General features: G+C 45.0%; 1 protein-coding gene across 4 annotated transcripts in view; it reads right to left on the reverse strand.

Annotated features, from left to right (window-relative positions):
• The window catches only part of Sash1 (SAM and SH3 domain containing 1), a 224609-nt gene that overhangs the window by 26168 nt on the left and 170932 nt on the right, over nt 1–27509 (reverse strand). For 3 of the 4 annotated variants that reach the window (XM_029482360.1, XM_029482359.1, XM_021174241.2), the window contains 2 exons: nt 7945–8077; nt 2418–2764 (listed from right to left, as the gene is read on the reverse strand). In XM_029482360.1, the coding sequence (XP_029338220.1) occupies nt 2418–2764; nt 7945–8077 (480 nt within the window). Of the gene's footprint in view, nt 1–2417; nt 2765–7944; nt 8078–13550; nt 14158–27509 lie in introns of those variants that run through there. The other variant, XM_021174240.2, reaches the window with a different exon arrangement.

Below are 27509 nucleotides of genomic sequence, written 5' to 3' on the forward strand. Positions count from 1 at the left end.
GTGAATTTAAAGCGTTATCATTTCCCTGAGGTTTGGTCAAGCAAGTATGGCACCTCTAAAGAACAAAAAAGATCAAGTTTGAAAATTAAAGCAAACTGTGCACTTTGGGGTAAAGTGAAGAAAGACAAAGGGAACAGAAAGGAGCATTTGACCTGAGAGACGAAAGAAGTAAGAGAGTGTAGCCCAGTGGTAGAGCTCTTACTTAAACATGCATGAGGCTGTGGGTTCAAGCCCAGTAAGAAATAAGACAGCCAATCAAAAATGTCCGTTGCTTTCTACTCTTAAGACATTGACTTTAGCCTATCTTGTCCAAGTAATGAGGAAATTATTTTTTTCTAATTATACAACTGTATTCTCAAGAGTGGCTATGCACAGATTTCTAATTTGGGTATTAAAACTGCCCAGTACTGTCTTCAGCTCTGAGCATCTTAAAAGCCTCCAGCTCATCATGCCATCGTTAATGAGTGGTGCTGATGTTTGAAAGCCAGCTGGCAGATGATGAACCTGGCTCAACTCTGACACCAAGCCCAGTGTTTTATAAAAGATATGGAGGTTAGAGCACACCAGAGACTGAATGAATGGGTGACGAAGAAAATTCTGATATTAAAACAAAACAAAACAAACCAGGAAAATCAAAACACTGTTGCCAGGATACAGAGAGAGACAGAAGCAAAGTTTTCTCAACAGACTGGTAGCATTTAAAAAAAAAAAAGTGTTATAAGGCTCATAAGGATGGGAAAAGACAGAAAGTAAAATCTAGGACGGAAGTCAACACACATGGGAATTATTTTCAAAACCCCAAAGTGAGGAAAGACCCACAGATCCTCTGAGAACCAGGGGAGGTCACTTGAAGGATGGCAGTGGCCAATCCGTCTTCGTTTTCACAAAAGCAGAACTCAGTTGCTTGAATTTAAATTACAGTTATACAGTTCTGGACAAGAGCATCCTATTCATGAGTGTGCAGGAACCCTGGGAAAAGGGACCCTGGAAGCCCATTCTTCTCCACAGGTTCTTTCAGATCGTTCAAAGGGGCTCTGCGCCAGCGGCCCCGGGAGGATTAAGCAAGGTGCCAGAGCGCAGCACTGCCAGCTCCGCCTCACGCGGTCCCCTTTTACATGGGCCATTGTGCAAACTCGGAGTTAGGTGGGAATCCAGGGGGAATATCTATACTTTCAAGTTCAAACTAAGTCACTCTCTGAAAGGAAAAGCTAAACTAGGCTTCCCTGATCCTTCAATATGAAAACTGAAAAACAAAAATTCACGAAATGAGCAATTGTGTAAGTAAGCCCTTTTCTTTGCTGTGCACAAGAATCTGAGTGGCAGCTGTGGAGGTCATTACTACATGCCAAGTCCTGTATTTTAAAAAGTAAAAATATTGAATTGGTTTAATTAAAATAAAAAGGCTTTAAGTGACCCCGCCCCCCCGCCCCCCCCCCCCCCGCCTCTCTTGGATGTAAGAACTTTCAAGCTAGCTCTACTATTAAAGAAATGTATTTAAGGATGGTGATGGCAGACTGTCCGTCAGGTCATTCCTATTGTTTTCATTAATGGAAAAAAGCAGGCATCTCTTCCAGGGTTCAATGTCCTTCTGATTCCAATCAGCCTCTTTGGGGTCAAGTGACAAGATGGCCGGGGCCGGGTATAAAGAAAGTCACTTCTAGAAGTTAGCCAAAGCCCACCCCCGCACCCTGGAAGATCAACTTCAAGGTTTAGTTCCAGTTAAGAATATCATTGGCCAAAGGGCAGACAGAAATAAGAAAAAGGCACCGCTATAGAAAGATGAAAGGCGAGAAATCGGAGAGTGACAGGAATGGACCCCGAAGTGGTGAGTTAGTTGAAGGAAGGCAGCTTTTCGAGAAGAGAGGCCATAACGCTTGACTACACATCATGAAAATGACAAGGCCTTCCTCACGACCATCCTGGTGACTCACAGACTTCTGGTGGATTCTCAAGAGAACCCTTTTAGTACAGCGGTCCACCGTGGCAGCCCACTTCCTCTTTGCCTCCTCATCCTCCTCCAGCAAGCACCGCCTCAGGTCCTGCTTCTCCGCCTTGCTCAGCGTCCTGTCCGAGGCAGGACGCACGAGCTGGGTCAGGTTCAGGTGGCTGTAGAGGCTCCGCTCCACCACATAGGTGATATTGAACTCGCTGACTGAGGTGCGCCCTCGGCCCCTCCTGCCAGCCAAGCCGCAGCCACTGCCCCCCTTGGGCTTCGGCCGTGGCAGCAGGTCACAGGTGGTGCCATTTACTCCTTTTCTGGAGGGACGCTGGCAGAGAAAAGTTCTGGAACAGGAATAATTAGCATCCGTTTTCTTCAAGCGGATTTGCTTGCGGATGCTCTGAACCTCCTCCAGGGACACCAGAAAGTGGTGCCTGCGCCGATGGTTGTCATAGAAGAAAACACCATCGGTACTTACCCCGTGACTCAAAGACCCAAGACCTTTCTTCATTTCCCCCTCTGTGAGGGAGCGGGACACTTTCTGGGCCTTCTCTTCTTCTGGATAGGAGAAGAATGTCCCCATCTTCTTAGGGGGCTTAATCAGGCCCCGACTCTCTCCTTTGCTGAAGGTTTTGACCAACTTCCGGCCAGCTCCCCACGTATCCAGGCTGCTGGATGATGGAGATGGGGTGAGAGAGTCTGCATCATCTTCTGGAGGTTTCTCAGGAGAGCCATCATAGAAAAATGGCTTTTTGTGCACTCCAGAGTAGAGTGCAGATCTTTCATCTTGGACTGGGGAATTCTCAAATACATGTTCCTCTCCACCTGGAAGGGAACCAACACAAGGTCTCCTGTGAGTGACTGTCCCATACACCTTTGTCTATATCTGTAAAACACGTCATCCCACACGGCCAATGGTAATGTTCTTCCTGTTTGCCCTATGAGCTGAACTTCTTCATAAACATGACTTACATACAGGTCAATGCACACGAAACGACGAAGGTAATCAAACTACAGTGTATTGTTTCAAGAAAGCTTAACATTACACATTTGTGAGGTGCCGGGCCTGACAGAGGATGGATGGCAAGTTCAAGATCAACCCGGCTAACTTAATGAGATTCAAAATAAAAGCTTGCTGGTTTTACTGTTCATGGCGTTGAGCCCAGCTTGGGAGGTGAAGGTGGAGATGAACAGTCCAGTGTCATCCCCTGCTAAATACAGTCACGGCCAGCCTAAGCTACCTGAGACACTGACACTAAAAACCAAACCAAACCAAAAGCCAGATGGGGGCATAGCTGAAAGGCAGGAAGGACTTATCCAGCTTTCAGCACGTGTGCAGTTTTACATCCAAACCTAGCACTACAAAACTAGAGCTGAGAAACTTGTGGTATCTTTTTATTTTCCTCCAAAACAAGTTTGTAGACCAACATCTCCCTTGACCTATTAAAAAATGCCATTTGCAGAAATCAAGGCCCATCATTATGATATATGTTAGCACTGCACGATTGCCACCGTGGTATGCAAGTGCAGCACTCAGAAGCTAAGAACAGTCTTCCCTGTCCTAAAAGACCCTCCTTTATGTCAGCTCTGGTGGCTTTTATAGTTGGAGTGTGATGAATACCATATGTCAGACAATGATTTTTTTTTTTATTGGTACATATGCCATTTAAGTGATTAAATCTCCGAGAGTTTGGGTGGAGAAAACACTATAAAGGGTTATACTTGCAAATGTGATTGACAAATGGTCTCCAGTTGCCTGGCCAAATACAAAAAGCCAGGGGAACTGAGTGACTGCAGCCAGATATTCCCATCCACCCAGCCCCGGAGGAAATAGCAAGGGCATTTAAGGGCCTTGACACGCAGGCAGCTCACTAAGTGCTCCACTTGGGCTCCGGCTTCCAGGCCTTGACGCTCTCGCTGGGGCCAGGTATCGAGCCAAGGCCTCTGGAGCCCAGTGGAAAGGCCTGGATGTGCTGGCAGGAGAGCCAAGTTCTTTTCTGCATGTGTTATGTGAACAGATGTGAGGGAGGAATTAGGTCAAGCTGTGGGTGTAGAGCCCAACTGGCTGCATCCCTTAATTATAAGGAAACACTGGAGCCTTGAAGATCTCCACCAGCTGAGCAGGGGCGTAGGGAAAAATACAAACCTCTCTGGGACAGAAGGTCAGCACTGTACATAAGTGGGGATAAAGGTAACAATGGATGGTTAAGTATCAGGGAGAAAGGGAGAGGGGAAGGTGATAAAATGGCTCCCATTTCTAGAAGATTCTAAAAATGGCTACCTTTTCTAATTGATGGCTATTAGTTATGAAAGAATTGTAGCATGAAATCCTACTTAAGACCGACTCCACATTCATGTGCAGAAATGAGTGGTGAGGAAGGAAGGAAGGAGAAATCAAAATGACACCTAGTCCCACGTTCACAAAAGAACTGTCTGAGTATCTTTTGGGACAGTTTAAAGCAAGGTCCAGGGTCGGACAGGATTTAGCCAGACCACGGACAGTACTCAAATGTGAGAGCTCCTTCCTGCTTTCTCCTTCAGGTCCCTAACAAGTATGGAGACCGACAGCAGTGTTTCCCAAGTAAATATAGAAACTTCTAAAGATTATTCCCTGCTTCCAGAAGGAAGCAACTGGATTAAGACTGGAGGCCCAGCCTAGTGGCAGAGGTACCCAAGCAGTGAATGAATACGGCTATGTTAAGTTCGTCAGGTGGAATAGATTCATGAAAAGTCTAAGCAACACAATCCCGAAAGGCTCCAAGGATGCTGGTGGGCTTTGCCCACCTCTCTAAGTAGCTGTCACTCATCAGTGGTCTGAACATCTTCTGGAGTGTTTTGGGGACAGCCGTCAGGCGCTAGCTGGGACACACATGTTCCTGACATGTGCAGCCTTACCCTGGAAAGGAACTTTGAGGGGAATAGGAAATGCCTCCAAAGGGGCTGTGTCAGCCTTTGTGAGCTGGCCCCATGCAGTGTGAGCTTCACAGTCCATGTCTGAGAGGCAGCCCAGAAGCCCAGCCCCAACCTGGGCTCCATCAATACAGTACTCTTCTCCTGCCCTCTTCTGATCAAAAGGAACAGCTTGGCTCTGCAGGTGTGGTGAGCCAGGGGAGCCCCACCCCACCCCCAATCCCTGTACACTATGTAACCTGCTTCACAAGGGCCTTTTTGTCTAAGCTGAGATCACAATACCCAAGGAGAAGTGAGGACATGAGACCACTTCATGCGAGGATACAGCTTTGTACAAATTCTGGTCTTCAGTCATAGCTCCAGGACCTTGGGCGTCTGGTTCTCGCTCCGAGCCGTCTCTGTCACAACACCTACTGATCTTTAGCTAATGCCCCAATACAATTACAGTGGGTGTTAAGTTAATAAAAAAGAGACACTTGAAGCTTCTTCTAGTGCTAAAAGGCACCACATAGAAGCTGATGATCCTGTATTGGCTTAGAAGTGCTGGTGCGCTGTGGAAATGTGGCTGTACACACAGAAGGGGCCGATGACAGGCACAGACATTGCCCATGTTTAATATCATCTAGGGCTGTCATGTCAGGATATACTTGGAAAGTCAACACAGGAGAGGAAGACCAGATAAAGAATTCTAAAGCCATCAGATCTCCTGAGTGGTAGGTAGGCTGTCCAGAGCAGGCAGGACACCCTGAGGAAGTCTGGCTGGCCGGCTGAGCGACCTTGAGGAACTTCCCTGGCTTCTTTATCTCTGTCTCCTTCCTGGTGCAATGAGTAAGTGCCTGCCTCCGGTGGGGATTCCAGAGATGGCATAGTAAAAGGGGTCATCGATTCTCAAGTGTGGGGGAGAAACTCGAAGCACGCAGAGCGCATCTCCAAAAAGGATCATGATTTGCCTTACAAGTGGTGCGTGCAGGCAATCAGTGACTTGATCAAATCTCTGTAAGCCCAAGGACACTGGGGAAGAAGGCAAACATCTCACAACCCAAGGAACCTGTCCCACCTCCCTGTTCTTCCTCCAGTTGGAGCTTGGTCACGTGGAGGCTGGAGGCAGACACACACACTCATACACACACACTCACTCATGGATGCGCACACACACGAACACACACACACACACACACACACACACAGGCAAGCATGTGCTCACAGACACTCACATGCACACAGAGTGAATGGTTCTCCCCAGCTTCCTAGCTCATCATACATTAGAGTAAGCCTTTCAACTTGAGTTCAAACCCAACTGTAAGGCCCAGTCCCCACTCAGATGAACTCATTTAGAAACCCACCTGGAAGTTATCTTAGGTGACTGCTTTTATCCTTCAATTGCCTCTTCTGGTGTTTTGCCATTACCTACCCCCTCAACATAGCTTGAATTAATATACTCTGCAAATTTGGATATATCAAGATGTATGCATAAAGGCTACTACAGGACAAGTTCTGCCGGCTCAGTACTGTGGCAGTCATTTAATGTCACTGGTGGGCAAGCCCGTTGTTCTGATTGTCACAGCTGACACTGGATTTTGGTTTGCTCCCCAACACATACTCAGGGTTGGGCACTGGTGATTCTGTGTAGTTCTCAACAAAAGTACAACCTCCCTCCCCATGCTCACGTTTCGGTAAGACCTGCTGTTCTGTATGTGTGGGTTCTGTACAGTAGAAATGCTGGCCAGCAGAAAGTGACAGTCAACTGTAAACAGAATTACTAGACCAAGGGATGCTCAAACGCAGCTCCCACGTTAAAGGGAGGCCCACATTTATGAAGTTACCCACCAAGCTTATTTCTCTAGCCAACCCCCCTTTTCTTCTTCCCACCCTCCATTCTTTTACAGCTACCAGCATCTTCAGCTTTATCTTAAAGAATTAAATCACTGTACAGCAACAAACTGAATTAATTAGAAAGCATCAATAATGGCAAGAAACCCTTATCTTTAAAAATAAAAGGAAGTTTTGGTTTTATTCACAAGGATCAAAAAGGCCTTTATGATAATAATTCTAAAAACCCATGTGTTAAAGTTTTTGAAATTCCTTATAACACAGACATAATATTTTCTAACAAGCAGTGCTTTTCTTATTAAAGTTGTCCAGTATTTTTCCTACATACCCACTATCATTTTATAAACAAGAGAATCATACAGCTGGGTAGGGTTGAGACAGTGTCTATCAATCTTACTGCTATGCTGAGTGGCAACAGAGTGTCACTATAGTGTCACTATGTAGCACACAGTGCTCCCCTCTCAAGCTCAGGATTACTGGGATTATAAACCTTGTAGGTGTCTGCCACCACACTCCAGAATTTTAAGTTTTTATTTGATCTTTTTTGGGGGTAGAATTTTATATTGCTTATACATATTATAAATAAAAATGAGTAAGGTCACAAATTAAACCTTCATAATTATAATTCAAAGGTTACTATTTGTTCTATAATCCCCAGTTAATGCCCCTGACATTACGGCTTCACTTTCCCAGGCAGCTCTTAGGGATCCCCTTAGAACTGAAGGTCCTTAAAGCCCCCCTTTTGAATAGAGAATTGAGATTGTTTGCGGGAAGAACCAAGCAGACCCGGGGCTTTGAAGGGATATTAAGTGCCTTGTCTGTCAGGTGGCTCTGCAAGATTGATGCACTGTGAATCAGATCTGCACCAGACCCATTGCATTACAGACACCAGTCCTCGTCGGAAGAAAGGTTCATGCTGAGAACTTAGAGGGTTTATGTATAGCAACACAAGCTCATAATTAAAGCAGTGCCCCACCTTCAGACTTTATCCTCAGATCCGAGCCATTTCCCAGCTCTGTCACATTTGAATTACTGAGTGCCCAAAATACTTGACACCAGGATCCTTCATTCCATAACACTCTGAGCATCACCCTCTGGCACACAGACAACTGTTGGCCTCCGCCAGAACTCAATTCATTTCCTACTTGAAAATCATATTCTGTTTCTACTGAATATCTGACCCTAAGTGATTTCTTTCTGAAGAACCAGGGTGAAGTTTGCCCCCACCCCACACCTTTTTTTTTTCTTTTTTCTTTTTTTTTTACCTTCTGTGCTGGGCTTTTTCATTTCTTCCACCCTAATGAGTTTCTTTCTGACTCTTCGAGTAGAGTTTACCAGCTTGTGCAACCTCTTAAACTTCACCGAATCCTCTGTGTCATCATCCGACTGCTCTCTTGACTGGCAAAGAAACAGAACAGTTAATCAGTTAATTGCTCCAGAGCTGTGCCCTCCCAGCTGGCATAGCTGGCCTCGCAGCCAAGGCCAAACATCCGCAGCCCCACCGCCAAACTCGAGACATCAACGTGGGGCATCAGCAAATCTACCCCCCAAGGTTTATAGAAGCCACACATACCCTGAGATGGCCTAATATAGCTGAGACTCAAACCCAGGGGCAAAGTACACATCTTTGGCCTTGACTACCGTGGGGGTGTCCGCCCCATCGGCCCACTCCCCGAGTCCAGCAGAGCTTTCTCCCCAAGCTGCCCCTGTAATTCCAGTTACACTGCTGTGGTTTGGACCAGCCTCTCCTGTCTGGCCCACTGGGACTTGCTTGAGCATGGTCATCAACCACTTCTCCAAACCAAAAATTTTGTTGACTTTTTCCAGTGCCCCCTCCCCCACCAAAAAAAAAAAAAAAATCAAAACCAGCAAGCAGAAAGGGGGAAGCAATGACAACAAAAACCGAAAAACCTTTTCTATTTGTTGGAAAGGCCTGCCACATCCCAGCCACCCCTTCCACCTCCCCTAGCTCCTTCTGAGGGCTCTCAGGGCAAGGTTGAGGACAGCCCCGCATTTCTCCAAAGAGACAAGGGAAAAAGCTGACCTTTACAGCCATGCAGTACGGTCCATATTCCCCAGCATCCCATTCCATTTTGCGGAGATTCAAATGTGCTCTGGCCCAGCTGTTTTCCCTCAAGTATCAAACATTACAGGGGGGAGGGGAGGGGAATCTCTCTCCATAGCAGTGACCCAGGCTAAAAACAATCCTTTCCTTGTGAACAGAACGAGGGCTTCGTTTCCAAGTCCAGTCCAACATTCAGTATGCAGCTTCCTCTGCTCTATCAGTTCAAACTGTGAAAACGCAAAAGAAGTTTCCCACTGTAGCAGTGCTTCGCATGCTGCAGCGCCCGGGCTGCTTGGACCTTTTGGGAGTACCCGAGCCTCAGCGCGCCCGGCCCAGCTAATCCTGCACATCCTGACAACAGTATCCTCTCTTGTCCTCAGCAGCAATTTGCAAGCAATCCTCAGGGAGGGAGATGACTCAACCACCCCTTCCCAACAAGACAAAAACAAACAGCATCTCGATTTGGAGACCAATGAGGGCCCCTTTCCCCAAGAAAAGCCCTCCCTAATCTCAATTTTATAGGCAATCAAATAGGCAAATGAGAGAAAGGCACAAAAGGAGAGGGGTTGGGACCATATGGACGACTTAGAAATGGTGCATGCTGGTGCTTTCCCAGTGCAAGGCAGTACTCTCTTGGGGATAAACTTGGTCCATTTTCCCTGGAGATCACAGCATAGAGCCACTGTACTTCCTTCCCGTGTGCAAGCAATTTACCCACTGACGACTGATTAGTATAAACCCCTCAGCAAACCATCAGACTGGAATAGTCTTTGGTCTTCCTGTCTGTGAAGTAAATCACTATCTATGTCCAACATCTCTAAAATTCCTAGGAAAACACTGCCTGCAGATTCACAGTTAAAGCTGCCTACTGTTCAAGTGGAGAGATGGCTCAGTGATTAAATAGCACTGGCTGCTCTTCCAGAGGACCGGGGTTCAATTCCCAGCTCCCATATGGAGTTCGCAACTGTGTGTAAGTCCAGTTCCACGGGATCTGGCATCCTTACACACACATACAGGCAGATAACACTAATGCACATAAAATAAAATAGAAATTAAAAATGTTGCCTATTGTGTACTTGACAAACTAGAAGGCAATAAGAACCATCTCCCCCCCCACACCCCACCCCCATCTCAGTACGGGAAACAGACAGTTGTGTTGAACAGTTAGTATTGGTGCACTAAGCTGAAAGGTGCAAGATTAAAAACAAACAAACAAACAAACAAAAAAAGGAAGAAGTTTAGCTGTTCCAAGTACAAAATGTTACCATCTGGTTTAAATTTCGTTTTTACTTTGTTGAATTGCTGATGTGTACGGAAATAAAATGGTCAGCGCGGCCAACTAAAGGCATGAGAACTTGGCTACCCTCATTGTGGGTCATAAGCACCTGAGTAAGTCACCGTGCATTGGATTCGTGCAAATGCTTCAAAATGCTGTGTCTTCCCATTGCAGTTCAGGTATCAGCGATTCAAACCAAAGAACTAACCTTACACTACACAAGGTCTCTGTGTATCACTCCTACCCCCTGAAAAACAAACCCAGGCTAAGTATCTAACCTTGACAATGTAAGTTCCAGAGTCAAGTCAAAGTTGAAATAAGCATCAATTGTATGCACTTAGGAAGCTAGATCAAACTCTGACATGTCAATACGCTCCACAGCGAGTTTGTTCGTAGTGGCTGCTAATGGCTTGTGTTATTGGGGAAAGGGTGCGGACAAGAGCATACAAAGAACAGAACAGAATAGAATAGAGAAAGGCTAACATAAAAATCTTCTACAGAGACACAGAGAAGGCATAGAGACAGAAAAGGTGCAGTTTTGTGAGCTTTCCAGGAAGGAACGGAAGTGGTCACGTCAGGTCATGAGACTGAAAGCCAACATCCGTTCCCTCGCAGAAGCTTCCTCCCCTCTGCGCGGGTCCCGTCACGGGTTTCACGTGGTCTACCCACTTTCAGAGGAACAGGAGCTTGGGAACTTTACATAGGTGGTACTTGTCTCGTTCTAACTCAGTAGAGGCTCTGGCAGTGTCGGCCACTGACAAACCACAAGCCGTAGCAACGAAGGACTTCCTCTGCACTGTCACGCTTTGGACCCTAGGCAGGCAGCAAGCCATGGAAGAAATGCATGCTTGTGTGGTTCATCTTCTTAATTAGAAGTCCTCTGTAGTCAGTCTGGGAGATGTTTGAGTTCTACAGGGAGTCTTTGAGACTCTTTTTATGGATAGGGAGGGTCAACTCCTGGATTCCTTTTGAGTGCCAGAGAAAAGACCTGTGGCATATTTGCCTTTTTCAAAAGATATTTTTTTCTTAAAGATTTATTTACTTTGTGTATGTGAGTACACTGTTGCTGTCTTCAGACACACCAGAAGAGGGCATCGGATCCCATTACAGATGGTTGTGAGCCACCATGTGGTTGCTGGGAATTGAACTCGGGACCTCTGGAAGAGCAGTTAGTGCTCTTAACCACTGAGCCATCTCTCCAGCCTGACATATTTGCTTTTAAGAAATTCTCTCCTGGTTTCAGATAAAGACACAAATGACTTCATATCTTCTAAACTGAGTAATAAACTCTTCACTGTGTATTTCTCACTCAAATAAATATGTGTTATTTTCTAAATGCTGAAAGTAGCATAGCATGATATATGTATATATAATATGTATATTATACATGTAAACATATATATATGCCACATCTTTTATTCAAATTGACTATCCTAAAAGGGAGTTTGAGAATCCCTTAAATTAAGAATCATTAAAAACATGTGTATATAATTTTAAAATTTAAATATTTTTGGGATAGCATTGATAAACAGAAAATAAATATTATATAAGTGTATTTTTTAACCTTCTTACTTAATGGGGGTTTGTAGAATATAAAGGATTTCTACTTTATATATAAATGATTCTAAGAAAAAGGCTCATCACCAACACAGATTCACATAAAACAAAACAAAAGCATAGAAGCATATGCTCACACATATTCAAACTTTTTTCCATCTTGGTACCCCTGCAGCTCTAAGTCAGAGTTTACATCTTACTTAAGTTTGATCATCTTATAAATAAGAAGGCGACTCCATCAGCTTTATCTGCCCCCATTCTAAACCATCCAGAAAAAAAAGGGTGACCTCACCGAAAGACGTGCAAATACCTCTGCAGTATTGTAAACAGAGACATTTCACTTCAAGCTTTCCGCTGCAGATTTCTTTCTACCAGAAAACCCATATGGCTCAAGTTTTAATTACTTTGGCTAATGCTATATGTAGTAATTCTGTGGTGAATGCTTAAGTGTTTCATTTCTGGTTTCCATAGCAACATTACATCAGCTTGCAGACAGCTGGCTCCACAGTTTTAAACCATAACAAATTGACCAAGCCAAGGCACAAAACTATAGCTGCTTTAGAGATAGCAAGTCCTTCGGCTGCTAGGCACTGACTGAGAGTCTATGGGGCCATTTGGCACGGACAGGAGGGTGGAGCCTCCTTTCTTCCCAGCTTCTCTTGGAACAAGTGCATCCTTTGACACATCTGTGATGTTCTAATGGGAAAAGCCATGGAGCCAGCGTGGAGAACTTTTTATAACACAACTACACGCAATATGATCGGGAGAAAGGAACAAAATTAATCACATCTGTAAATAAGATTTGTGTGCTGGCGTACACGGCTTATCCTGAGCCTGTCATTGCTCCCGAGCAGATCCTCCACTGGTCCTTATAACAAACAGTTCGGATGTGCAGAATAAATGGTAGTCTACATTTTCAAGGAACAGTTAGATCCTTGGGGGACCACATGAGACCATCTTGAGCACAGAGTTACAGTCTGCCCCCCCCCCCCCGGCTCCAACTCCGAGACACACTGTCACAGTTAACAATCAGAACAACTCCGGGACACACTGTCACAGTTAACAATCAGAACAACTCCGGGACACACTGTCACAGTTAACAATCAGAACAACTCCGGGACACACTGTCACAGTTAACAATCAGAACAACTCCGGGACACACTGTCACAGTTAACAATCAGAACAGCCACACTCAGTCATATTACTTTCTTTTTTTTTCTTTTTTCTTTTCGAGACAGGGTTTCTCTGTGTAGCCCTGGCTGTCCTGGAACTCACTTTGTAGACCAGGCTGGCCTCGAACTCAGAAATCCGCCTGCCTCTGCCTCCCAAGTGCTGGGATTAAAAGCGTGTGCCACCACCGCCCAGCCAGACTCAGTCACTTTATTCCCCCTCCATCCAGTGAGACAACATCATACAATATTTAAGCCTTTCTGAGAAGTATTTTTCAATTGCAAATATATTTGCTTGGGAAAGATCATACAACAGTTTTGTTTGAACTTAGTCCATAAAAAAGACACACACACACACACACACACACACACACACACACCCCTCAACTTCTACAGCCACGCTGTCATTACATTAAATTGTAAATGTTATGAGAAGAAAGGCAGTCAGTTGTAGATTTATTTGAAGCAATGCCGGATGCTGTCTAGCTCTAAGTAGAGTCAGCACAGCTCACGGAGCAGCTCCAGCTCACACTTACTCATTCTTTCATAGTCTCAAAATCATGTTTTGTATTCTCCAAAAGTTACATACGGCAGCTGGGTGACCGGGCTGGGTGACAATGCTCAGGGGTGGAAGGTTTAGTAGCTAGGAGGAGAAATGCAGAGCTAGAGAAACCGAAGAAGCCAACAAAGTTGCTTCCTAAGCAGAAGTGAACAGAAAGCCTTTTTCTTGGAGCAACAGAAAAGTTTTGCTTGCACACAAAAACAAACAAACAAACAAACAAACAAAAACATTCATCAACTTACCGGCTTCGGCATTTAGCAGGCGTAAGGGGTAGTTTTTGCCCCTTCCCCCTCCCCACGAAGAGCAAACCCCACTCTTGATCAGCCCTGAAATCTCCGAGTCGGACCAGGCACTCCCACGAGCATGTTCTCCGTAGTTACATGATCAGGCAGGCTCTCCCAGTCACAGCCCAACATCTGACGAAGAGCACCAGGACACTGACTGGATTCAATTAGCCTCTCTCTGCCTGCTGCCCGATCCCCTGGCTGCTTGCTAACTGTATAACTTGTAAGAAAGGCCTAAGTCATCAGCTCTAAGCAAATCTCCTATTCACCACAAGGAAAAAAGGGAGTGCTGTGCATGGCCAACAATCCCTGTTTTCACTGAGGAAGGCTCCCTGACCTCCTGCTGGCCTCAGTTCCTTAATTACTGTCTATGGAATTCCAGAGAAAGAAAGAAAGAACGCGAGAATCTGAGCGAATCCGGGACAGAGGGCTAACCCTTCCGAGTGACTGAACTCTAAAACAGATCGCTTCTGCAGATGGGCTTCCAAACGCTCCCTGAGGGGAGCGGTCACGATTGAAAGTGGACACCTTTCCAGGGCTATTTTTGAAATTACTATCATGGAGCTTGTGATTCTGGTTTTTCCCCCTGATTTATCATTTTCTCTCTCTCCCCATTCTTCCCCACACCCCTTTCTATTTTAATAGCCAGAGTAAATGTAGGCGATTTCCCCTTTCCTGGGGCTTCTAAAACTGTCTTCCCAAACTGTTCCGACCGTCATTTCAGGGCAGCTGTGTTCTCGGGCATTCTGGAACAGCGAGCCTGGGGACTATGTCACAAGATGATTGTTTAATATTCTTGGGGAGTCCCAGGGGAGCACCAGGCACATGCTGTTACTGAAACAGGACATAGGCTAAACAACACAGAGCTGAAAAAATGGAAGAAAGAAGTCTCCATGACGTGCGGCGATCCCTTCCCGTGGCTCACCTCACTGAGTTAACCCACGGTGCGGTTTGCCTTAATCACAGTGAGCTGCCTCTTCCGTCGTGAGGGTCTTCCTTATCCATGTCTTTAGAGGCGGATACAGATACACAACACAGATAAAACACCTGGCAGCCCAGAGCTCACCATGAGTGCCAATCTCTATCTCCTTAAAATAGCAGAAGGTCTTTTGGGAGGAGGTCTAGGGCTTACTTAAATGGGGGGGGAGTAACATTTGAGACCCAAAGCTCACAAAGGGAAGTTCCTGCTTTGCCCAGAGTCTCCAATTTAGTTGGCAGCCTGGCAGCCCGTCTTCCCCATTTGCTGGGTCCCTCACCTGCTCCTCTTCCCTCCCTTCCCTCCCCTTTCCTTTGGCTAGAAAGCATTAACTCCATGCCCCTCCCCTCCAAGTCTGCTGTCCCAGAAGCCTCTCTTCTACTTTTAATTGAAACTTTCTTTTTTTCCTGCCACAAGCTTCGCCATAGCTTCCCCTGTACTGCCTAGCTTTTTTAACAGTGGACATGAACCTAGCTAAGCACAGCAGGTGTGCAAATGGGCTCACATTCACATTTGGAATGCCTGAAGTCAATGCTAAGGAACTATCGGATAAGTTTTAGGACAGGGTGCGCACAAAGCCTTGCCTTGGAACATGGAGCAGCGTGGCCCTTCCCTTCCTCACAGTTAAGAGTGTGCTCTGCTCCACACTGTTCAGACGCTCTCTGGAAAGGGCCTCCCAGAGGGTCTGCCTCTCACCCTCTACCTCCTCAGAGAAACTCAAGTGCCCCAGGTTCTTGGGTGCTCGCACATCACCGAGTTTGCCAGGCACTCATCTAACAACGCCTCTGTCCACCAATGGGGGAGTGGGGGACCTTCTAGCCGTCCCTTTCACTGTCTTAGCTTATGTGGCTGCACAGCACCTAGACAAGCTTTATCCAGAGCAGCAGCTCTCAACCTGTGGGCTGTGACCCTCCTGCCAGAGGTCACATAGCAGATCTCCTGAGTACCAGATATTTACACTACGATTCCTAACAGTAGCAAAAATACAGTTATGAAGTAGCAATGCAATACTTTTATGGTTGGGGTCACCCCAACATGAGGAACTGCCTTGAAGAGTCACAGCATTAGGAAAGCTGAGAACCACTGACTTATTAGAGACTTGGCATACCCACCTTTATCACTGTATCATCTGGTCCCTCGCTGAACACCGCAAGGAGCACGGTCACGGTCAGAGAGCTATACTTGAGTAACACTTTCTATCTATTTCACATGGCAATTAAAACTTTGCAAAATGCAAAACCACACAGGAAGAAATGACCCGGATCCTCATATTGAGAAAAACTGGTAGCGTTTTTGACTTACAGCTCTCAAATCCCCCACCCTGCCACATACACACAATGATCTATAATCCCAGTGACACAAAGGGTACTAAAACCATTCCTGACTCTTGCTTTACTTTGTTGAAGTAAAAGCTTTCCTTCCCTCTGGCGCCTCTTGTGGTTGTCTTTAGAACAACAGTTCTCAACCTGTGGGTTGCCATCCACTTTGGGGATCAAATGGTCCTTAGACCACCATTGGAAAACACAGATATTTCCATTATGATTCATAACAGTAGCAAAATTACAGTTATGAACTAGCAAGAAAAATAATTTTATGGTTGGGGGTCACCACAATGTGAGGAACTATATTAAATAAAGGGCCTCAACATTAGGAAGGTTGAGAATTACTGTTTTAGATACTTCTTAAGTCATGCATACGTCTTAAATTTTAAAAGAAGAATACATGGAAATTTTTTCCATGTCAACAAATACTCTTCCAATAGGGTACATCAACAGCTTAGTGATTTAACAGCATTCTGTCACAACAGAAGTATGTTATCCTTTACTTAAGCAATGTGCGTGTCGCTGGACATTTGAATGTCTCCAACATAAACCAATTTAGATGCATACTGTGACAAAATTTATTAATATGTCCAGCACAGTCTTTTTCTCTGAACATATGATTAACTTTTAGAATTGAAGGGTTTTTTAAAATGTGCACATCTGCAAGGCTTTTGACACCCATTGCAACTTGCTCTGAAGAAATGTGCTGTCTTAACTATGTTCCCCATCATTACCAGTGCCACAATTTCTTTTTCTACTTGGGTAAATAAAACTTCTATCTATCTTGATGCTACATAGGTATTTATTGACTGGAATGAGTGAATGAATGAATGAGTGAATGAGTGAGTGAGCGAATGAGTGAACACACTGATTGAAGGCACTCAGAAGAACATGAAGTATCAACATGACTAGGAAGCATCCTCTAAACTTACAAAGTCACAGGACAGAAAGCACAGTGAGGAAAAGCTCGTGGGAGGCCCTGAAGCATGATGGTTAATACAGATCAGGTATGATGGCCTCAGCCTGGGATGGAGAAAAGATCTGCACATGGGTCCGTGCACCTCAGCTATGGAAACTGAAATGTGTATTAGTGGCTGGTTAACACTAGTTATGGGTTTCAGGGCACATCCATGTTCATACATGATCTAGAGGTTAGTCTTGTGATGGTCCCAAAACCATAATTCCTTGTCCACTCTGACCACAGATGCTTGCCTATCTAGTTGGATAAAGCAGAGTTCAGCTGATGTCACTGTATAAAGAGCATGTGACACCAATCAATGGCAGCTTCCGTTCCCCCTTCTCTGAGCTGGATTTCATCATCTCTCCACCATGTCCGGTCTCCTTCCATGGTCCAAGCAGTGATGTATTCAGGATCCCTCCCTACCTTAGGGCTACATTCTGGCTCTGCCTGGATACACTCAAAATTTTCCCAACACTTGAGGACTGAGCCATGACCGGTCATGGCAGGGACCTTTGGGTCACTGTTATCATGGTAATCTTTATGTTTACAAAGAGAAAAATATTAGTCTCGCTGAGTTCATAGCAATCCTGTTCAACTTAAATCTTAACAGCTACATAAGACATGAAGCATACTGTGCCTGACATCCTACTCTATTACAAAGAAGTCAGGCAAGGAGACCCATCTGTTTAGTAAGAAATATTTTACTCATTAGAGAGTGACATCATTGCCCTCTGAAATTAGGAGAATTTTGTCAGCAGATGGGGGAAAAATAAGATTCCATTCTCCTCCCAAAGGTACCGGGCCACACTGAAATAATCACTTTGGCAGCTTCCAAATTAACTAGTTGTCGCCAAGCTTGAGGAAAGGGGAAGAGGAGGAGGAGGAAAAGGAGGAGGAAGCAATGGAAGAAGAGAAGATAATTATAGGAGACTTTTATTTGGGGAAAAAGTATATGGGAATTTGAAGTAACATTACTATCCCCCGGAGAAAAAGGACTGTCAGCACTTAATTCATTTTAAAAACTTTAAAAATTAATAGGCGGCCCAATGGAACGCAAGTATGTGTCACCTTCTACAGTGTACTTGCTCTATTCTGTTTCCTAAACTCAAGAACATGGAATTACTTTTAACCACCCTCAAAACAATGTGCTACCTTCTTTTTCCCAAAGGAGGAGGGGAAAAAAACAGATCCCAACAGTCCTACCACCAAACCTAGGGTGACTCTGAGCCCAAGAAGCCAACCCACTCCAAAGCTACAAGCTCCATGTTTTTCCTTCTTCCCCTGGGGGTGGGAAGGATGGAGGAAGGCGGCTGACTTCCTCTCCACAGGTAAAGCCTTGGGTGACTTTTCTGCATGTTGTCATACCGTTCAGGGGTCAGGGGGACCGGCTGTTGATCTGAAGCAGCTGAAGGTCACAGTGAAAGGACCAAGAAGGACCTAGGGAGCCAGCAACAATAGCAGACCTCCCTTGGGAGAGGCTGGGGGGTGTACCCAACACAACGTCAATGACATGAGACACCCTGCAGATTCTAGCAAACTCTCCCGACCCCTGGTCCTGCACATCCCCAAGAGCCCCAGGCTCTCAAGAAGCCCCATGCCAATGGAGACGGCTGACTCAGAACAGCACTGCCAAGTGGGACAATCACACTTGAACTGGAAAGTCCAGTGTTCATTCCCAAAGCGCTAAGTCTCCTCAGAGACTGGGTGTGTTGCAAAGTCACATTGCTTTGGCATCTCAGGCTACTGACTCATGGTTCAGGCACAGTGACTTCTCAGGACAGGGTTGTCTAACAACTTAGTCTAGGCACATGACAATGCAGAAATACAGAGAGCCCAAGGAATCTAGTAAGCACAGAAGGAGGGTATAGAGACCCACCTATGCCACCAGGCCCACAGGTGAGCCCATGCCATTCCTAAAGTCACAATCTGTATATCTATTTGGTTTTGTCTATAGAATTAATAAGAAGTAGCTTTGGTGCAAGTTCTAAGCTAAAGGATCCAGGCTGAATGCCTATCTTTAAAAAGATAGATAGATAGATAAATAGATAGATAGATAAGATCATTAGCTCTGAGGAGGTTGTTTGTCATCAGCGAATTAGCAAAACCATCAGGATACGATTGCTGAACACTGAACCATTGGATGGCCTTCTCAGAGAGATCAGAAAAATGATCAGCCTCCTCTGCCAAAAAAGTGTTAGAGCCCAGCAAAATACACTTCCCCATCAACAAGTAAAGAAAGGCTCGTGCATTAACACTTAGAAACTGCATGGCCAAGGTAAGAGACAAATCATCAAAGTCCCCCCCCCCCAACTTAAAAACAAACAAACCAGACTAGCAAACAGCAGAGACTTCTGAATTCTGAAAACAAACTGTCCCTGACTCGATTTTTCATGACTCAGGAACAGTGGACATGGAACTGGGAATTGGTGAGTGACAGCTGATCAGCTGATCACAGAGCTGCCTAATCAATATTAAGCCTCTGGAACTCACTAGAATGGTAGACTTGAATAAAGACAGGGTGGCTCTGCTGGCATGAACCAACGGGTGTGAGCTGTGACAGAGCTGGGGTGGGGAGGAGTCCAGTACCAGGATGCCTATGGAGACCGCATTCTGTCACTTATGGGGCTGTCCAGTCGGAGACAGCATTGGCCACACAACTGGACTACATAAGAGAGACCTCAGCTGAATCTTGGAAGAATTGGGATGGGGTAGGGGAGAGCTACTGTTACACAAACATAACATTCCTGACATCAGCTCCAGTACAAAATGTGACTAGAGTCACCCCAGTGCGATCAGGTTGGGAAAACATGTATGATAGCTACTTAAAATTCAAGATGTGACAAGTAGAGGGGGGAAAAGTGGATGGCAAAAGGGAGCACACGAACTTTGGAAAAATGGAGGCAAGTTTTTGATCTTATATCTTCACTAGGGAAAAAAATACATGCACACACACACACACAACCACACAAGCACACACACACACACACACACACACACACACACACACACACACACATGAGCCATATGGAAATTCCAGTTGCTTCACTGTGTGAACTAGTTTAAGGGGCTGGAGTAAATGCACTTACTTCTCCTGAAGAGAACTCAGGTTTTGTTCCCAGCACCCACGCAGCAGCTTACAACTATCTGTACTTCTAATTTCATGGGCTCTGAGGCCCTCTGCTGGCCTCCCTGAGTACCAGGCACACACTGCGCACAGACTTTCGCACAAACAAGCATTTGAACACATACATTTAAAAAAAAATTTTTTAAATACTTTAAGTCATTAATTTAATTAAATGATACCTCAAAGATGGCACGCACAGATGATACAACTTTAAAGAAACAGACGTAAATAAATAAAAAGCCAAAACCAGTTACAGAATCAACTCGTTAGGAAGAGGGGACCAAGAACACCGTGTACCCCCAGAAGTCAAAATACAAAGAGCTCCATGCCATGTACGTCATTTCTCTCCTACTATGCCTGATTGAAAACCTCCAGCTCTTCACCTTGAACCCTGCCACCCCGCTTACCTGACACCCACTTCTCTTTTTTCACCCGGAGAACCATCTGGTATCAGGCACCATCCTTGGGAAAACCTCTGAGGGTTGGGAAGGAGGTGGCGGGAGGGGAGGGGGCAGGGGGAGGGGATGGACCTCCATTGTGCCTGGCACGTGGAATCCATCTGTCTGATGGATCATCCCAACCACAAACTCACTGGGAATAAAGAACTGGTCCACGGCACAGCCTTGATAAATGTTTGCCCAATGGGTGATTAGAGGAATGCCCAAGATGGCATTACTTCATCTACACACTGGATCAAATGGACAACAGGGCAGGCAGGAGACGAATCACATAGTTTTCGGAACCAATTATGCAATGCTCTTTGCTTTATATGACTAACAGTACACCATCAGGACCCCGGAGGGCGTGGTGTGACGCAGAGAAGGGGAAGTGGAGCTCAGAAGAGGACAGAGGAATATTTTCAGTGGCTATTATTCTATACAATTAGGATTTGGCTGTGCTAAATACTGCTTTCCCATTCAAAACCCTGGGTTCAACCTCCAGGACCCACATGGTTTTATTTATTTATTTTTGCTTTCCAAATGAGTGTCATTGTCTGCTGCTGACTGTAGTTCTGAGAGTTTTGGTATAATGGGTAATTATGATGACAAAGTTCAAACGCACCATAAACAAGCGATGGGCGGCCTGTGCCTTCAATGAACTGGCTCTGCACCCAGCTTCTTGGATCCTGACTCTGAATCCTGCTCATGAACCACAAGAAGGCCTTGTGGCCCAATAAACAAGGCTTGGCACTGGAGCAAATGACTTAATGAAGGGCAGAGATGTGACGAATCAATAACACTGGACAATGACGGCCATCCTCTTTATCTTCAAACTCCCTGAAGTCTCTCCCTCCAGCGGAGAGAGGAAGGGCTATTGCAAATCCAAATGCCAAACCCTGACCCATATTAGATTTTATCTGCACTTGGATATAACCAGCTAGTGGAATTAATGTGGCATATCTCATCTGGTAGCTGTATATTAGGCTGGACAAATGAAGCTCCATTTGTATAGGTCAAAAGCTATCTTTATCTCTAATGTTATAGATTTCAACCTGATAAAAAAAGAAACAAGAGACCAAAGTGTATTAAAAGGCTATCTTAAGTTTAAAATGATCTCTTTAGAAATAGACACCATCAGAATATGTCATACTTGGGCACTCTGTCAGTATTTGTTTGTATTCACGTGGCCCTTGATACACTGAGGCAGGTCCCCACAAACAATTGGAAACAAAGGTGTGCCTGGTTCGTTTGCAGAGAACCCAACTTGCAGTTATGATTCCTGGGCCTCGGATGAGGATTCCCTCCACTTACGAGAAAGCCAGACCATATACTAAATCCACCCACCTAGAAGACCATCCCCACGCAGTTACCTGCTTCCTCCTTCCTTACACGTGGGGCTGCACTCACACCTAGCCTGAATCCACTTACAGGCAGTCAGCTGCGTGTGCGTTTGAGAAGAGCAGAGTCGAGTCCGCAAGCATTGGTAAGTTTTCCCAACTGAGCTACTGACATGCACACACAGTGGCATGGACATAAATAGCACTTGATGGAGGACTCAAACATTTCAACGATGGCAGTGGACAGAAAGGACGGGTGATCTTCCCACGGAGTAACTAAAGGTGACGACACCCATCAGGATTGATTGCTCTGTGCCGTTAACACTCACGGGGCACACTGGGTTGGCTGAGCTAGGGAAGAAAATGAAGCACAAAGATGGCTGCTCTGCCCCAGAGGCAGAGCTGACAGGGTAGTGGAATCCAGACCTCATGCCTGACTCACATCTCCGCTTCCCCAGCCCTGTTCCTACCCACAGTGGGTGAATGCTGGCTTCCAGGTCTGCAGAGGCTAGTACCTCCTTCTTGTCTAACTTGATTTCTTCATGGTGATCTTAAGGGACTCGTGAAACACATGCCTCAGACTTTGGCCCTGGTCCCAGGGAGAAGGCTGGGAATGGGAGGGGACAGTGCTGAGTAAAGACCAGGAAGTGGGGAAATGAACAACAGGAAGTCACCTCAGCAGCCCCCACCACCACCTTTAAACCACTTGGAATTTGGGGCAAATTCTTAATTCTCACAAACCCTCTCACTGTGGGGCTAGGAAGACAGGTCAGCCAGTAAATATAAATCTCACACAAACCTGAGGATCTGAGATCAATGTTCATGGCCTACAAAACAAACAAACAAACAAACAAACAAACAAGAACAAACCAGGCAGAGGTGGCAAGTTGCAAGATGGGAGGCAGAGATGGGAGAATGACCTGGAAGCACTGTGGCCACAAGCCTGGAGTGCTGCACAGTGTAGCAGCACAGATAAGAGAGGCATTGCTCACATGGGAAAGGTCAAGAATCAATTCCTAACATGTGCACATCCACCAAAGCACTGTATACATTTGTTCTCTCTCTCTCTCTCTCTCTCTCTCTCTCTCTCTCTCTCTCTCTCTCAGCAAACAAACAAATGAATAAATAAATAAAATACTTCATGTGCCTGTTTTCCCATTGTCTCTTGTCTCACATGTCATAGTAAACTTGAAACCCAGGGAGTGATTCCGTTTACAACATGAATTTGAAAGGTTCTATTTTGCTGTTACTTTAGTTCCAAAGCCACTGATAAAATACAGGGCACTGTTGCTTCCTATAGTGTATCACTCAGTTAAACAAAACGAAATCTACTCAAATACTCGTAAAAGGCAGAAAGATCTTCTAAAAGCTTTGAGGGTGTATTAAAAGACCAGAATCAGTAACCAGTTTTTGTTTCTCCCTCTTCTCTCTCTCTCTCTCTCTCTCTCTCTCTCTCTCTCTCTCTCTCTCTCTCTCTCAATCATTCAGAGACATTTGGAAAAGGGCTAATTATCGAGGTCCAGTGGAACTCATCAAGGTGTGCAGAACTGCTAAGCTGGGAGTAGTGTGCACGGTAGCGTGCTTGTCCAGTGCGTGTAAGGCCCACGGCTCAATCCCCAGCACTTAAAGAAAGGGGAATGCCTACCGGAGCTGGGATATAAATGCCCTCTGATAACTATTGCTGGGATGCCTTTCTCTTTCTTCCTCTTCACCTTACAAGTGAACTGGGCACATTCATGTTTTGTGTGTGAAATTGAGAACCGAAGCATAGGTCCAGTTACCTCATGGTCAAGTCCAGCTAGCATAACATTAAAGCTTCAACCTTAGAGCCATTGCCTAGCCACAAGGTAAAAACCATCTTGCTAATTTGAACCTATCTGGGATGAAGCTGAGTTACACAAAAGTTCCTGTAGCAGAAAGTACAAAGGCAAACAGGGGATATTATAGAAAACCCACACTCACTCAGTCGCCCGAGTTAGTGTACTCCTGGAATCTAGCCTCTCGTAGATGCCCTCCTCTTAGAGCAAAACAATATAAGAGAAGACAGTGGAAACAAGGCCAGCCGTTTTCTTGGAGAAAATGGGTCCTGGACTGGCAGCTCTGATGCTGTAATATTAATGCATCATTTATGTGCCCAATAAATATTCGTTACCATCCAAATTGGTAAAAATGTAAAAACCATATATTTTTCAACTGAGGATTATTTAAATTTTGTAAATTCACATGCTGTCCAGAGTTATCTCCCCATATGATGATGCCAATTTGGTTCATGATTTTCTTTGAATATTTTTGAATATGAAAATCACATTTCTGACAAATGTTAACTTATAGGTATTAGTTCTCTATGTTAAAATAAGCATATTCAATAAACACATTAAAAGTAGTCCAGTTAGAAGTTGGGCATAAGGGTACACAGCTGTTATCAAAGATACTTGGGAGCTGGGGCAGGAGGATTGCTTGATCTCAGGAAGTCAGCATGTACCAGGGCAACATAGATCCCCATCTCAGAAAAGAAAAAATAAACTAATAAGAAGAGGAAGAGGAGGAGAAAAGTTCGATGCAGAATGGCAGACTCTAGACTCTAAGAGGGGCACCATATACGCAGAAATGATGGGGGAACCAAAGTGTGAAGATGAAACCGACTCAGGACATGCCAGTTGTAGACTGTATCTTTTCCATGATGCCATAGGCCATCTGCTACCAGAACTAGTATCAAGCACCTGTGTGGTGTGCTCTGTAGCTTTCGGCAAACTCTACCAGAATAGCTAGTGATGATGTTCTAGAAAGCTGTAGTGCAGACCTCCCCTAGAGGAACAGCAAACTTGACTTCTCTGGCTTGCAGACAATGCCTGTTAATGGGGCACATGAAGTGACTTTGAAAAGCCTACATCCTGGGCTGCCAACATGATACAGGACAGGGTGTTTTGTCTAGTATGCGCAAGGCCGTGAGTTCTATCCTTAGTGCTACATACAGAAATAGTAACAAAACCTCCTGAGCAAAACCCAGCCACTGAACGTCTACAGTTTATAATTTGAGAACATTTCTGACGCTTTAACAGCTTCTACCCCAATCATAACATACTGAGGGCATATTTTAGTGCCGACCTTCCTTGAACACTTCCATCAACACTTAAAAATAGCGTCTTTGGAAAAGACCACATAACATTTTGTTACTCAAATTTTGGAAATGGTCCACCCACATGGCTCCCCTGAACCTCAGACCAGGTTAGCAGTCATATTTATAGTTGGAATGAAAGGCTAGAAAGAGAGGAGTTCCCGGATGTGAGGAACTATAACGCCCTCGTAGTGCACGGTAATTTTCCCTTACAAAGATATCTCTCCAGACTCATACGCTAAACCTCCACAAACCTGAATGTGTTACATGACAGGGCGATCTGCTTCACAAAACAACTGGCTTCACAAACATACTCCACAAGAATGTCTTTATCCTCTCAAAGAAGCTCGGCCTTGGACACAAGATTCCAACTTTTTCTAGAACACTTTACAAGGTGTGAAGATTATCCAGTACAGGTTTGTCACACTCCAAGAGGTTTGCAATACTCCATGAGCCCATCTGCTTTATCACTAATTTCCGTTCAAGCACTTTCACTAATGTTAAAACACCAGACACAATTCATCAGCTCTTGTCCATTACCTCTGTGAAAATATAAAACTATTTACTAAGACTTATGGCATAATAACTACAAGACTGTGCATACCTGCAGAGTGTGTGAGTGTGTGTGTGTGTGTGTGTGTGTGTGTGTGTGTATGTGTGTGTGTGGTGATTGTGCATACCTGCAGAGGCCAGCAGAGGGCATCAGATGCCCAGGAGCTGATGCTACAGGCAGTAACCACTAACTGGATGCCAGTGCTAGAAACTGAACTTGGAGCCTCTAGGAGAGGGCTCTTAACGGCTGAGCCATTTCTCCAGCCCCTTAAATGTGTTCTAGACCAGAAGGTAAACTGATCCTGAAGCCACAAACCTGACAGCTCCTCCTGACAGTCCCTATAACCTTCTGCCTGGCAGGAGGCAAACAACAACAAAGTGCTACAATCAATTAAAAGGAAAATACTTAAGCAAACAGTCAGCTATTTAAGGAGGAATAAAATTAAATTCTTATCCAGAGCCCCTTCTAAATACTCCATCATGGACAACAGAAGTTCATTATTAACGGAATCCAGCACAGAACAGATGCTCCTTTGGCAAGGAGGAGGCTATTTTTCACTTCCCCTGGTAACTATCTTTAGCACTTTAAACTCTTAGGAACTAGGAATGCACACATGGATTTACTATGAAGCAACTCGCAATTATCTAATGTCAGCTATGAGGGCAGGGAGCCTATGAAATCAGTGCAAATGACATCCCAAGGCATGCCAGGCGTCAATACAGGCATTGAGGTCTGGTGACAAAGGCCTTATGATCACTGGGCCTTTCAAGGTCTGGGCATTCCCAACTATGACCAGTGAGCTATTTACATCTCATAGAAAGGAATCAATAGAAAAGTGAAGTCTGCCTAACTTGGGATGGCGGGGAATCATCACAGTAGACATTATCTGAGCCCTGAGAAGGAGGCAATTGCGGAATAATGATGGAATAGTTCAGAACTGAGGGAATGTTTGAACTCAGTCTCCCTCAAAACACAGGGAAGCCTTAATCAAGTTCAAGCAAACTTCAGGAAGCGCTTGTTGGGTGCAGCTCTGTGCACGCACCATGACTAAGTGGTTATGGGAGTGCACAGAAAGTCAACTGGCAAAATACGCAGTAAATAACTCACTTTAGTAAACTCAGTCCATTAGTAAATATCCCTTGGTCATCATCCGCACCTCACCCCACAAGCAGAAGTCATTCTTTAGAGTTTGGGAAGAGCGTGCTATATTTGAAGGGAATGTAAGAATTCCTGACACTTTACTGGACTGTGACCGACTGCAGCTATTTGGGCGACATGCAGAAAGAGACAGTGTGGTGAGAGGTTACTAATAGAATTGTGTACCTGGAACTCTGAATTTATATGTGCAAATGAGTATGATTTTAACATCTACACTAAACGTGTGAGCTCTTTCCCTGCAGGGCCTGCCTCTCTTTCTTAGTCACCTTTGCTAGTACTAGGCCTGCTTCAAAGCAAGCCTCCATACACATCTTAGCATATATTTCCTAGATGAGAGATGACTAGCTAGCTGCTTGTAGACTAAGTGTGTGAAGTGTTACACTGACCTTGTTTCTCTGAATGAACAAGTCAACCTTGCCCCTGAGTCAGGCACCACTGATCAGGACAGTACACAGAGGGCTTGACACTAAAGGATGCACTATGGACAGGCCAGGCTTTGTCTTCTCTTGCAATTTGAGTGAATCACATCCTTCTTTAATCCCTGTGTTAACTCTTCATGATTCATTTGGGTTATTTCTTTATTATTAGTCTTGTGGATTTGGGATGAGAGAGCTAGGGTCATATTCAAAACTACGGACATGGTTCTTCAATGACTCCATAGTCTCAGGACCCAAGGCTTGCTAGCCTGCGACATATTTATTATTATATATGCTACCATTTTGGTCTCTCAGCAAGTCTGGCATGGCTTTAAAATGCACAGTCCTTCAGCTGCAATGGAAATCTGGTGTTTGTTTTGGGAACCGGGAACAAGAAGGGAGTGAAAAGGGTTATTTACTTCTGATATAGTACCATTCATTGCTTAGACACAAAGCAAAGTTAGGATTAATCTGTAGTTGCAAGAGTCCCACACATGCTCCTAGAGGAGGAAGGA

The sequence above is a fragment of the Mus caroli genome, chromosome 10 (genome assembly GCF_900094665.2).
Source record: "Mus caroli chromosome 10, CAROLI_EIJ_v1.1, whole genome shotgun sequence".
In the NCBI taxonomy this organism is placed as follows: domain Eukaryota; kingdom Metazoa; phylum Chordata; class Mammalia; order Rodentia; family Muridae; genus Mus; species Mus caroli.